Below are 12096 nucleotides of genomic sequence, written 5' to 3'. Positions count from 1 at the left end.
GGACTACTGGATGAATTAGTAGCAGGTTGGCCAGTTTTATTGGAAACAAAAGTGGAGGATGTTGGGCTCTGCATGGGCATGATTAACCTTCAAAATTATGACAAACTAGCAAAAAGCCTCTTGCTTCTTATAAATATTATCAACAACATTTAAACAAAATTAACTTACAGGTCACCAGGACAATTGTTTGGAGATTCCAGCCTTCCCCCTGATCGTACATGGTGTACAACTTCTGTATTGGAGAAACCTGGATATGGCTGTTGACCCAAAGTTAATGTTTCCCACACTAGTACTCCAAAAGCCCTAAGAAACACCATGAAAAAAGAGAAAAATTAATAACCATAGTTATATAACCATAATGAAATCTCCCTATTAACAGTTAGATCATGCCTAACCAAAGAGTAAGACTCAGAAAAATTAGGAGTAAGAGGACTTAATTTGGTTTTGTCCCTAAGCCAGCCTCTGGAATAGCTAAAATAAATAATAGTGTGTAGAACTGAGACACTTTCCCAGACTCACTGAGATGCAGATCAGAAGACACTGAGTGTCCACATCTTCTCCGGGCAACACTCCAGCTGAGCATGTCCTCATATAAACAAGTGTTTAGAAATCTCTAGAGGTGTGGTTTAAAATGGAGAGAGACAAGTTCTGAGCACCACTTGTGGAGCAATCAGCACCTCATTTGGTTTGGCACAGAGTACTAAACTACTTTCTTAGATAAGTGCAAGAGTAGCAGTCAAATAGATGGGTGCAGGCGCTGGGGACTTGGAAAAGACCTGTGGGCTAAGTACCTGTGGCCACTAAAATCTAAACTTGTGTGAATATCCATGGATATTCATGGATCTGATTTAGTCTGGGGATTTTTTTCTATGTCTCCTGACAGTGGGTCTCTGCTTCTTCACCATAAACTCAAAGCCACTCAAATACACTTTTAGCAAACCTCCACAGCAAAGTATTGTGACCTTCCCCTGATGATGCTGCAAAGTCTGGTCTTTGAAGTAAAGAAGTCTCTAGAAGAGGGTGAAACTGCAAGGGCAAAGTATTTGGCTGTAGGAAGGAAATGTCAATAAGCCTAATGGAAAGCAAAATGGAACAGCATGCAGGCAGTCAATTCACTGCCCAATCAAGCAAAAATCACATTGTGTGCCTGGTATAATTGTAAAATTGTTCGAGTGACACTACTTCCTTCCCGCCAGAATCCAAAGCTAGAGCTCAAAGCATAAAGAAATATATCTATGAAATATACTTTGTGGTATAAATAATTTGTGGTAATAAAATTTCTCATTAGATCCTTAAAATTTTGCTTAGGAGGAAATCTGCTCAAGCCTAAAAATTATTAGAGATGACAACATACAACCCTGTAATTCCTCCTATAAACCAATATTTTCTTGCTGTGGGATTTAGTATGGTTATCTCCACAGCTGTGTGGCTCCTATAACTCACCAGACATCAGAGTGACTTGTAAAGACACCATCAATAAGGCTTTCAGGAGCCATCCATCTGACAGGGAGTAGACCCTCTCCTCTTTTCCTGTAATAATCATTTTTATAGATATCTCTGGCAAGTCCAAAATCACCGATCTTTACTATCCGGGATGAGCTCTCATATTCCTTCTCTGACACAAGGCAGTTGCGAGCAGCCAAGTCCCTGATTTGTAAGGCAGAGAAAAGAGGATGGAGTTACCATTGCAGAATAATTCAGGTCTATATGTCACCTGGTTCAACACTCTCTTCAGAGCAGTGCCAACCCCAAATTTGGATCAAGTAATTTAGGGTCTCACCCAGTTAGGTTTGGCATATCTTCAAGACTGGAGATGACACAGCCCCTCTGGACAACCTGTTTCAGTGATTGATCTTGGATGTTGTGAACAATATTATCTAATTTCCTTTTCTGTAAGTTGTGCCTGTTGCTTCTCATCTTTTCCCTGTACCTCTCTGAGAAAAGTCTGGCTCTGTGTCCTCTAAAGCTACCCATTAGGCAGACAAAGACAGTACATGAATCTTGCCCTTCTCTCTGTTGCACAGGGTAAGATTCTTGTCTAGGGTGCAGTAAGTCCTTGGTTCAGATCTTAGAGTAGCCCACCATTTTGTGAGAGAACTGTGAGTGATATTTAGCAGAAAAGCACAGCATTAGATTTTACTCCAGTGCTCTCTCCTTTCTTGTTCCATTGTGACTTCTTTCTAGACATTTTTTCCTGGGTAAGATAATCAGTCCTGATACTGTGGGTAAACCTGGGAGGACTAAGGAAATAAGTTCTGTACCTGTGTATAAAATGCATTTTCTCTAAATAGACACAGCCTTTGCAAACATCCAAACATATATCCAAGAGGTCAGTGACTCTCAGTAAAGGGCTCTGGAGCTACAAGAAAGAAAGACAGAAGTTAGCTATGTCTTCCAGCTTTACCAACTCAGAATGACAACCTCCCTGTGCAAGATTTCCCCATCGAAATGTATACGATTTTTCCAAAACAGTCAAAGTACAGGTGCAAAATCTCTGTATGTCAATGGAGTGAATGCTAATTTGAAGCAGGGTAAATTGCCAAATCACTGCACTGTAAGGAATATGCAAATGATATCATCCTGCTTGATTTGCAGCTAAGAATACTCTAGGGTCTTCAGAATTGTGGAAGAAATGGGACCTTGAAAATTTCCTCCCACTATCAGATCAGGTTTGTTTGTTGCTATATAAATCAGTGTAATATGTTATTCTAGTAGAACACGTGTATATGCATTTCAGTAGGATTCAATACTGACTGTGGATTTGATCTGATTAAGTAAATGAACAATACAATTGCTATAATGCTATAAAATTTCATTGTTGAGTCCTTTTGACCTCCAGTCCTACCATCCATATTCCTAATCTGCACACTAACTAGAGAGAAATTTACTTGAAGTTGTTTATTCTTTGTTCTTTTCTCTTCTTTCCTTCTAAAGAATTCAAGGACACAGGCACAAGGATAGTAAATTCTTATATGCTTGGACTATGCTTCTCACACAAAGGATACTGTTGTTATTCAAAGACAAAAAAAGACCTCTATGATGCCTAGTAGACCACATACATGACCACCATTATTTATTATCACTTTCAAAGGGACAGTTTATGATTTTCACAGTGAGAAATCCAGCCGACATCTCATGACTGAAACCACAATTTTGGTCAGTGATCTAATGACATTCAATCTCCTTCACAGCATCACTGAATGCAAGTCAGCACCCAACACTGAGGTCCCAGGGTATTAAGGAAAATCCAGGTCAGACCTTGCAAGTACAGAAACAGCTGAACATCAGCATAGGCTTTTAGAAAGGGAAAAACTGAGAAATTGTGGGCAGTTAAGGTTAAAAATGTGAGTCTCATGTTCTTTACCTTTTTCTTCCTGGCTCCTCGTAAATAGCCAAGTAGATCCCCTCCTTCCATCAGCTCCAGTATAAGATACTGAGGTTCATTTAAAAGACACACACCAAGTAACTTCAGAATATGGGGATGATCAAATTTACTAAAGAGAAGGAAACAACTGTAAGATTACATATGAGAAATCCAGCTGGTTGATAGCTAATGGAGTGTTTATAGTTGCAAGCAATGAATGAGCAGTTTGGCCTTTACAATCCTGCCTCTATGAACAACATGATTCAGTAGCTCACAGTGCCTGGATTTGCTCAGTCATGGGGAGAGTTCAGGGACATCCTTCCAAAACACAGGCTTACACTGTCTTTGACAGGCACTTTAATGCATGCACACTTCATCATTTTTCCAGAAAGAAAAGAAACGTAGTCAAATGGCAATTTCTTCTAGGAATAAGAAGCTTCGTCACCTGTACATTGAAGGTGTCTATATTATTTTAGTAGAGTATTTTTACTACTATATTCACAGTAGAATGGCTGATTCAGAGACATACACAAAGGCAAAAGCACAAGGTGCAATATACTATTTTCACAGTTCAGAGGGGAACAGTTTTTCACAGTACATTTTCAAAAGAAACAAAATACATATGAGGAATACTTCTAAGTATACTAGCAATTGTCTCTGTGTGTCTAAGACAGGGATTACCACAGAGAAATCAGTACTCTCAGTACTGCAAGTATTCTTAGAAGAATGAAGAATATTTATTGCCTCTGTCAGTGCCTGCATTTTTTCAATCACTTCACTTGTGTTAGAAAATGGTTTTCCCTTCTCACTGCTGTGTGAAAGCACTTGCACAAGCAGTCAGAGAAACTTAACTCTATTGGGAGAATTGATGGTGTCCAAAATGCTGTCAAATGCGGCAGTGTAAACAAACAAATAAGAGAGGGACAATTTCCTTCTAATCTCTTTCAGTTCACCTAATCTCAGGTGTGGGCATAGACTCTTGCAAAAAGTGCGATTTAGAATTTGACAGTTCCTCCCTGGCCCCTAGCACACACCTCTCAATCAGACAAACTTTGGCACTTTCAGGAGCAAAAAGAGGGGAAGGAGCACCTGGCACTTTCCTTGCACCCAGTGCAGACCTTTCTCCACTGAACTGTCATTCCTTACTTCCCAAGGGGAAGACACAAGAATTTCCTACATGTATTTGCACACAAATGACTCACCAATAACCAATATCAAATGACTTTTTGAAATAGAGGCAACTCAATTTTCCCTTTGCTGCATAGCAATAAGAAGGAACAAATAGTTCTGGCTTAACTGAGCCAGCATGCATAATATTACAATCCAAATTTTAATGAACATCCAAAAAGGTAAGCAAAATAAAAGTTGCACTTATGTATCTTATCTGTTTGTAAGTACTCAGATGCAATTTTTCTCCTTTCTACCCTTTTTTTCATTTGTGAGACCTTATAGATGAATATCAAGTAAAATCATTAAACCCTCCATGAGGTAATAAATATTTTTTTATATTAAAAATATGAAATATTCAAATAATACAAAATATACATTGTTGTTGCTGTTGCTGTTTTTGCTGTTGTTTAATGACTACTGAGATTATAATACTTAAATTTTCTGTTCTCTTAATTTCTGATTCATTATATTGGTGTACATATGGGCCCATATCAGTGTTTACATTTAAATGCAAAAATATTTCAATTATGTACTCTTCCAAGATTTCTGGGTTTGGATTATTATCTGCAACAAGAATTGGGGGAGCTTCAGAAACTTTAACTATGGCTTCATATAATTTCCATACTACACAGGAAAAAAAAAGACTTTAACTGGGTTTATGACTGCTAGGTAGACTAAAGATAGATTATAAGGAGTTTACATACAACTCTTACTCTTTGTCATTAATTTGCATTTTAATGACATGGTTGAATTTTGGTTTTAACAAGCCTTTTACCTCATTCAGTTACAGTGTGTCAAAAAGGGCAAAAAATGCAAGATTTTTTTTTAATGTGTAACAAAAAAAAAGAATGCTGCAGAAATCAATTTCAAATTTAATAACACCATGTTTTCTGTGGAGAAATAAATCTTTCATTTTTAAAAAAATTGCTTCTACTTCTGCACTCATGAGATAAACTCAAAGTGCAAAAGTGAATCTGAAAACTAAACTACGCTCTCAATCTTATGCCACCAGCTGAAAATTTCAGTTGAACTTCTACTTATTTCTGGGGACACTCTAGAAAACCAGATTTCTAGCTGAAACACAAACCTTATTATGTGAAATTCTTGCACTGGTGACAGATGCATAATTTAACACTACCTCAATAGAAGAGGCATGTGGCAGCCCCTAGTGGCACACTTTAAAAAATATTTTCCACTGTAAGTTGTAACTTTAAAGCATCAGTTTGGTCTGATTTGTTTCTTTCAGTAAAACAGGATTAGCCAAATGATGTCCAACTGCCTTTAGTAACTAACTTGGTTTTAGAGGAGCAAAGATACTGAAACACACCGGTACAAATCCAAATAAATCCATGATATGAGCATACTGAACTTGCAGTCTATAGCTTAAATTTTGCTTATCAGATTTATGGCTTTAGTTCCATGATATTCATCAGTAGTGATTTACTGGTTTGGCAGATACACAAGGACACCCCAAAAATGCCAGGAAAGTGCTGCTTTCGTTCCTCTGGAAGGCCAGCACCCTCACACCAGCTTTGAAGGGCGCCCAGCGACAAAGCTGTCCCTACCTCATTAAGTGTGCCTCCTTCAAGAATTCACTCTTCTCATGGTCTGTCGCACCCTTCTTCAAAGTCTATTCAACAGAAAGCAGAAGTGTAGTAATACTTTGGCCATCATCACCATTATCACATGGCACTTAAGTAAAACAATCAGACATAGATGTGGCCTTAAATACATATTATTTTTTACAAATCACTACAAGGCTAAATGTTAAGAGATTTGCAAGAAACACTGCAAGGAAATACCCAGATCAGCCATTTATCATTTCTCAGGTAAAACCTCTGAGACAGATCTCTCTGCCCATCCCATTCTCTTGCCAAAGAAATACACAGCTGTGATTACCTTGACTGCTACTTTGGATTCTCCACTTCCATCTGCCAGGATATCTACTGCAGTCCCTTCATATACCTCTCCAAATGCTCCACTTCCTAACAATTTGTGTAAGTTGAGTTTGTCCCGAGGGAAAGCTGGCAGTGATTCAATTTCTGCTTGAGAAGGAAGAGTGCTACAAAACAGCAATACTAGTCACTTGTTCATACCTAAGGATGTCTGAAATTTTATTAAAATTCTTCTTCAAATGAAGCTGGTACTATTTGTCTCATCAGGTACATTTAAGGGGAGCTCAGGTGAGGCCTGTATGTTTTGGAAGTTATTGGAAAACACCAGGTCTTCTTCCTTCCCTGTGCACTTGTGTTTCTTGCCAGAGCGACATGAAGGATGGGCTGGGGGCGATCCAGGCAGGGCTGTGTGCCAGGGGGGCAACATGGCAAGGCATCCTTTGGAGCAGACCTGCCCTGCAGCACACATGCAGCCCTTAACTCTACCTTGAGGTTTTAGGGATGAGTGCCCTAAGGAAAACTGGTCCAGGGAAGACCTCTTAGATGTTTTTGTCCTGAAAATACATTTGCTCTGACGACATACCGTACAGCATAACAGGCATTGGCTAGTCCCACTGTCTCAGCCATCTCCCTGAGTCGAGCTAGTTCTTTATCTTCCTTGATAAACACTATTTGTCCAGGCAAGGCCTGTTTTCCAGATTTCAGTCTTCGCTTCCATGCTGGAATAGGAAAGGAGGCCATTAGCTGTTTCACTCTGAGAGCACCCCAGTGTGTGAGCAGGCTGAAAGGCTTCAGGTTTTATGTTATTCTGTTCAACATCACCTCCCAACAGCTCATGTAAGTAAGAAATTTTTATCTGGCCATTTTTTTCCCACAAAACACAGACAACTGTTCATTGAGCTGAGAACTCAGTCAGGTATCCATTTCTGTGTGTGACAAGACTCCAGGGAAAGGATGAGGAATGAGAGGATAGGACCATCACATGTGGGCATTTGCATCTCAGGGTAATCATTACAGCCTTTCTTCAGGGACAAAGCTTAAGAGAAAGAAAATGGGACCCTTTTGTGAATAAATGTAGTACCAAACTTGAGAATTGTAAGGTACAAGGATACACACAAGCATTAGAGTTCCTTAAGCACTCCTGTGCTCTCCCTGCACGTAACCAACAGCAAGAAATGCCTGAGGATGGAGTGAATTTCTATCCTCTCCTTGATACCAAAAATATAATCAGCCATCTCTAGAGCCTCAAAGAATGAGAATATACAAATTCCTGCCAGTTCCCATCCTAGGGGTTGTTCAGCATTTCCCTAAATCTGGAGGCCAACCATTTCCCACCTTCTGAACTGCCTTTCACTGAGGCCTGGCAAACCAAGGGTAAACAAAAAACTCAGTCACATACCAAGACCAAATAGCATGATCACAGCCAAACACAGCACAACAACTCCAATCACAGAAGCAATGGCAATGATGGTGCCCATGGAGATCATATTATCTGTTAAAGAGAAAGGGAGAATTGCTTAATTACTGTGTATGCCTGCAATGTCAATCCCACAGAGAGGAGCACACCTGAGACAACCCTTCAGCTACCTGCTATGTAAAAGCCTTCCACTGCACAAAGCTCTCTTGTAGGCTATATGTGGATGTGCATTTGGTCAGACTAATCCTTCTCCCCCAGACCTGGGCCATTCCTCTAGTAATGAAGTAATGTATATGCAGAAATAGAAAATGCTGATCTGTTTGGCTGCTCAAGGTGGGATTTCCAAAAGCACCCACAAAGCGTAAGTCTAACACTCTGGCTGAAGGCAAGAAGTAATTCTGATATCTTTACCCAGTGTGTGAGCTTGCCTGTTTTCAAGAATCACATCATAAAGCAGAGTGGCAGAACCACAGAAACAAACTGGTATAAATGAGCAGAAGCATTTTTCAGGCCCACTGTTCTGAGCAAAAGAGCCTGGATGACCACTACCAGCAGGAGTCACCATATAAACATCACCATTTATTACTCTACCTTTGGAGGAATATTGTTATTAAAATAGCCAGTTTCTGTTCATAAATTGGTATGACTATATAGAATAACAAGGAAAAGACTAACAGAATACAGAAGTGTGATGTTGTATTGTCCACAGATTCATTTATTAAATGGCCTTCACATTGTTCCCCCCTCACGTTCCCCTGCTCCTAGCCCTGGCCACTCCCTCGGGTCCTCCCTATTGGTTCCTGTTCCCCAACTCCGCCCATGTACCACCCCTGCGATCTGACAAAACCCCCCTGCAGCCGGATTACGAGGGCTCTGTGCCTCTGGGGATTGCTGGGACAAGATGTAAGATTAGAGATCTTCTTAAACCCTCATGGAGAGACCCTTCTCGCCTCCTTTGCCATCACTGGTTGTAGGGCTGCCAGCTGCCAGAGCAAAAACCCTGGAGTCATCTGAAATGGACTACGGGAGGGCGACCATGGTCATACTGCCCTAAGCAGCCCCGCTGAGCTCTCAGGAAAGCTGCAGCCTGCTAAACTAAACCTAGCATTACAACACAGAAGTACAAGACATACCTTCACTCAAAATTATATCCACACTGATGTCACTGTATTCACCAAGTCCTAGCACATTTGCAGCTGCTGCTCTGAACTGGAAAGTTCCTTTTACGTTCTTGGCCTTCCATGTGCAAATACTGCCACAAGAGCCATTGTAAACCACCTCCCACGTGGACTTCACATCGCTGCTGTTGCCAGACTGTTTCCTGCAACATGTGCAGCACGACACAGGAATGTCATTAATGCCATGAGGGTAGTTTGCTACTTTACCCTCCCTCCATTTTTTGCTTCAGTTCCATGGTTTTCACAGCATTTCTCTGCCTGCAGGAAAGCTCAATCTGGTCATGGGATTTTGGCTACAGAGAAGAAGATTGTGTCATGCCATTTCAGCAGTGCTAAGAATCAAACATCTTTATCTTGGCATTGTAAATAAAATACTAGAACATTTTAGACATGAAAACTGTTCGGTATATGCCTGATTCACCTGTTTCAGTATATGCCTCACAGCCAAGACTTCAAAACTTTCTTATTTAGCTTCCTGAAAATAAAAAAAACCCACCATTTATTTTTTTTTCTGCTGTGCTTGATCTTTTTGCTCTCCCAGACCCAGAGTAATTCAGTGTCTCTTGTGAATCAGGTTTCACAAGCTAAACAGGAAGCAAGTCATTGGCAGGGAAGATACCATTCTTTAGCTAGCCACTTTCCCATAGTATCTGCTGACTGCTGGGTATATTTCTTCATTTCCCCATTGGACTGAGATTGACTGCTCACAATAAATTCAGAGCTGATTATTCACCAACCAAAATAAGACCATGTACTTAAACTTGGAAGGCCGTATCTGAAATATCATTTCATGTCACACAACACCGTAATACATCATGTGAAATGACCTTCATGAGCATGTCACTCATTCTCCCAACACGCTATAATGAAGAAAAAAAGGCAAAAACTTCTAAAACAGAAAGACATGGGAAAACAATATGTTCATGTCCTTGGTGTGTCCATGTTGCCTCTAGAGCTGTAGGGAAACGGAGGTTGCTTAAAAGGGTTAGGCAAACACTTTCTAGAATGCTGTACAACTGACCTAACATTTTTCTACCTGATGTGAAATTCAGTCAAAAATATCTGCATGTGTACATTCCAACTGCAGGAGAAAATCTTATTTCATTAAAAGACCACCTCAATGATGCATTATGATTCCAGAGACGAATAAGAAGCTAGAGTCTGGAGAACAGAGCAGCTAATGCACAGCCCTGGCACAGGCCAAGGGACTGACCTTTCCTTACCCATCTGCAAAACGCCAGGTACAGACTGTCTGTTGACATATCAAAATTATTGTTTTCTCAGAGCATGTGGGTCAGTGCTCCTGCATGCTCACAGAACTGTAGGAAGCTTACAGCACTGGGAAAATATGTCTGGGTGAAAACTTATACAGGTAAAGCATTTCCTGCTCCAGAGTGCTGTCGTCCTCAGCTTTCATAAGCAGAGAGAAAGACATAATGGCTGAGTTTAGAAAATTGCTTCCCTCCATCAGTAATGACTTCAAACAATCACTGGAATATCTCAGAAGATGGACTTTCCTAATTTTTAAATAATACATTAATTAAGCTTTGCACGGACTGCTTTAAAGAAATCTCTCCAGAGTCACGGCCAAAAAATTAGAATTTCAAAGTCACTGCCCACAGCAACATACTCTAACCTGCCCAGTCAGCCCTTCCAATGCCAGTGCAGAAATAAGTGTGAGCTGGCACTCTAGTGCGACATGTATAGCCCAGGCAATCAGTATTTGATGACAGAGCACTTTAAAAATTATACAGTCATCCCACGTGGAAGGGAATATTTTATTTCTGGCAAAGTTACAACACCTTCTTTGAGTCCTCTGAACACCAATATATTTATACATATATTTTAGCCAAAAATACATACTACATGTAAGCTGAGATTGGTGGTTTGAAATTATCTCTAGATCTTCTAATTCACTGACATATATCCAAATATATAATTGTATTTCAAGATGGCTCTGAAAATGTTGTTAGTGTATATTTCCTTCTATGTTTTCCCGGAATTTCTGGAAATTATGGGTACTTGATTTATCTAGGAAAGAGATCCCAATGGCAAGGGCCTTTTGCATCGTATATTTCATTCTTCCCATCGGAGCCAACCTGAAAACCCCTGCACAGCCGGATTTTTTCTGGGCTGCTACCTATGGGAAGAGTGCATCATGCATTGCTTACCTGCTTTCTAAGACGTAGTAGGTCAGTTTGCTTCCATTGTCATCAGCCTTTTCCCACTGTAGAGAGTTTTTAGAGTCTTCTGCTTTTTTAGGAACTCCTGGCTTACTGGGAACACCAGCTTAAGCCAAGCAGGGGAAGAAACAGAACCCTTAAAATGTATTTGTAGCATGACAAAGGGCTAACAGATACAGAGAAAAATCTGATGTGCACATGGGTGTTTACACATACAAAAGGGAGGAGGATCTACATTAACAATCCTCATAGAGAATGAATCCTTGGCCTTTTCTTTGTGATGGATAAATTCCAAAATTTTTACTCACATGCAGCTTTTCACCAGTAATGAGTTCACTTGCATTATAGGCGTTTCATTTCAATTCCCCTCACTCTTTCCTCTGCTCCACTTGGAAATGAACCCCATTTCTTTCCCCCTATTACTTTTGAAGGTATGGTATTGTGTTATTCATTTTTCAAACACACAGAACAGAACTATTGGGTCTTAGTGCAAGAAAGTTGCCTGCTAAATTCTAGAAAGTATTACATTTAATATTCACAACCTGAAAATAGTCTTAAAATCTTGTTATCCTGCATTAAGTTCTTACCTGTAGTTTTAAAGCTTGTTGAAGAGGAAGTGCTTTTCACTCCTGTAACATAAACTACTGTTACTCTTACAAAGTAGTTGGTCCAAGGAAGAGTTCCTGTGAGGTTGCACGTGTAAACAAGATTTCCTGTGCACAAAGTGTTTGCAGGAGAAAACCAGTCACTTTTTGTTGGCCACTAGGAAAATAAAATATCATTATGGTCAACTTTCTTGCTCTGCTGAAAGTGTGTCACAGTTCTATTCCTGGGTGGATTAACTACTTTGCCACCTCTTAATATCATAGTGGAAATCTGACGCAGGTGC

General features: G+C 40.0%; 1 protein-coding gene across 1 annotated transcript in view; it reads right to left on the bottom strand.

The window, feature by feature from the left end:
• Positions 1-12096, bottom strand: part of ROS1 (ROS proto-oncogene 1, receptor tyrosine kinase) — a 71923-nt gene that overhangs the window by 16461 nt on the left and 43366 nt on the right. The window contains exons 32-42 of the mRNA XM_019286971.3: positions 11795-11969; positions 11196-11313; positions 8980-9167; positions 7829-7921; positions 7013-7148; positions 6434-6596; positions 6100-6164; positions 3365-3494; positions 2262-2359; positions 1444-1647; positions 169-303 (exon numbers count right to left, since the gene is read on the bottom strand). Coding sequence (XP_019142516.3) covers positions 169-303; positions 1444-1647; positions 2262-2359; positions 3365-3494; positions 6100-6164; positions 6434-6596; positions 7013-7148; positions 7829-7921; positions 8980-9167; positions 11196-11313; positions 11795-11969 — 1505 coding nt within the window. The remainder of the gene's footprint in view (positions 1-168; positions 304-1443; positions 1648-2261; positions 2360-3364; positions 3495-6099; positions 6165-6433; positions 6597-7012; positions 7149-7828; positions 7922-8979; positions 9168-11195; positions 11314-11794; positions 11970-12096) is intronic.

Source organism: Corvus cornix, chromosome 3, assembly GCF_000738735.6.
Source record: "Corvus cornix cornix isolate S_Up_H32 chromosome 3, ASM73873v5, whole genome shotgun sequence".
In the NCBI taxonomy this organism is placed as follows: Eukaryota; Metazoa; Chordata; class Aves; order Passeriformes; family Corvidae; genus Corvus; species Corvus cornix.
Note: the sequence above shows the minus strand (reverse complement) of the source record. Positions and strands in the feature narration are given on the sequence as shown.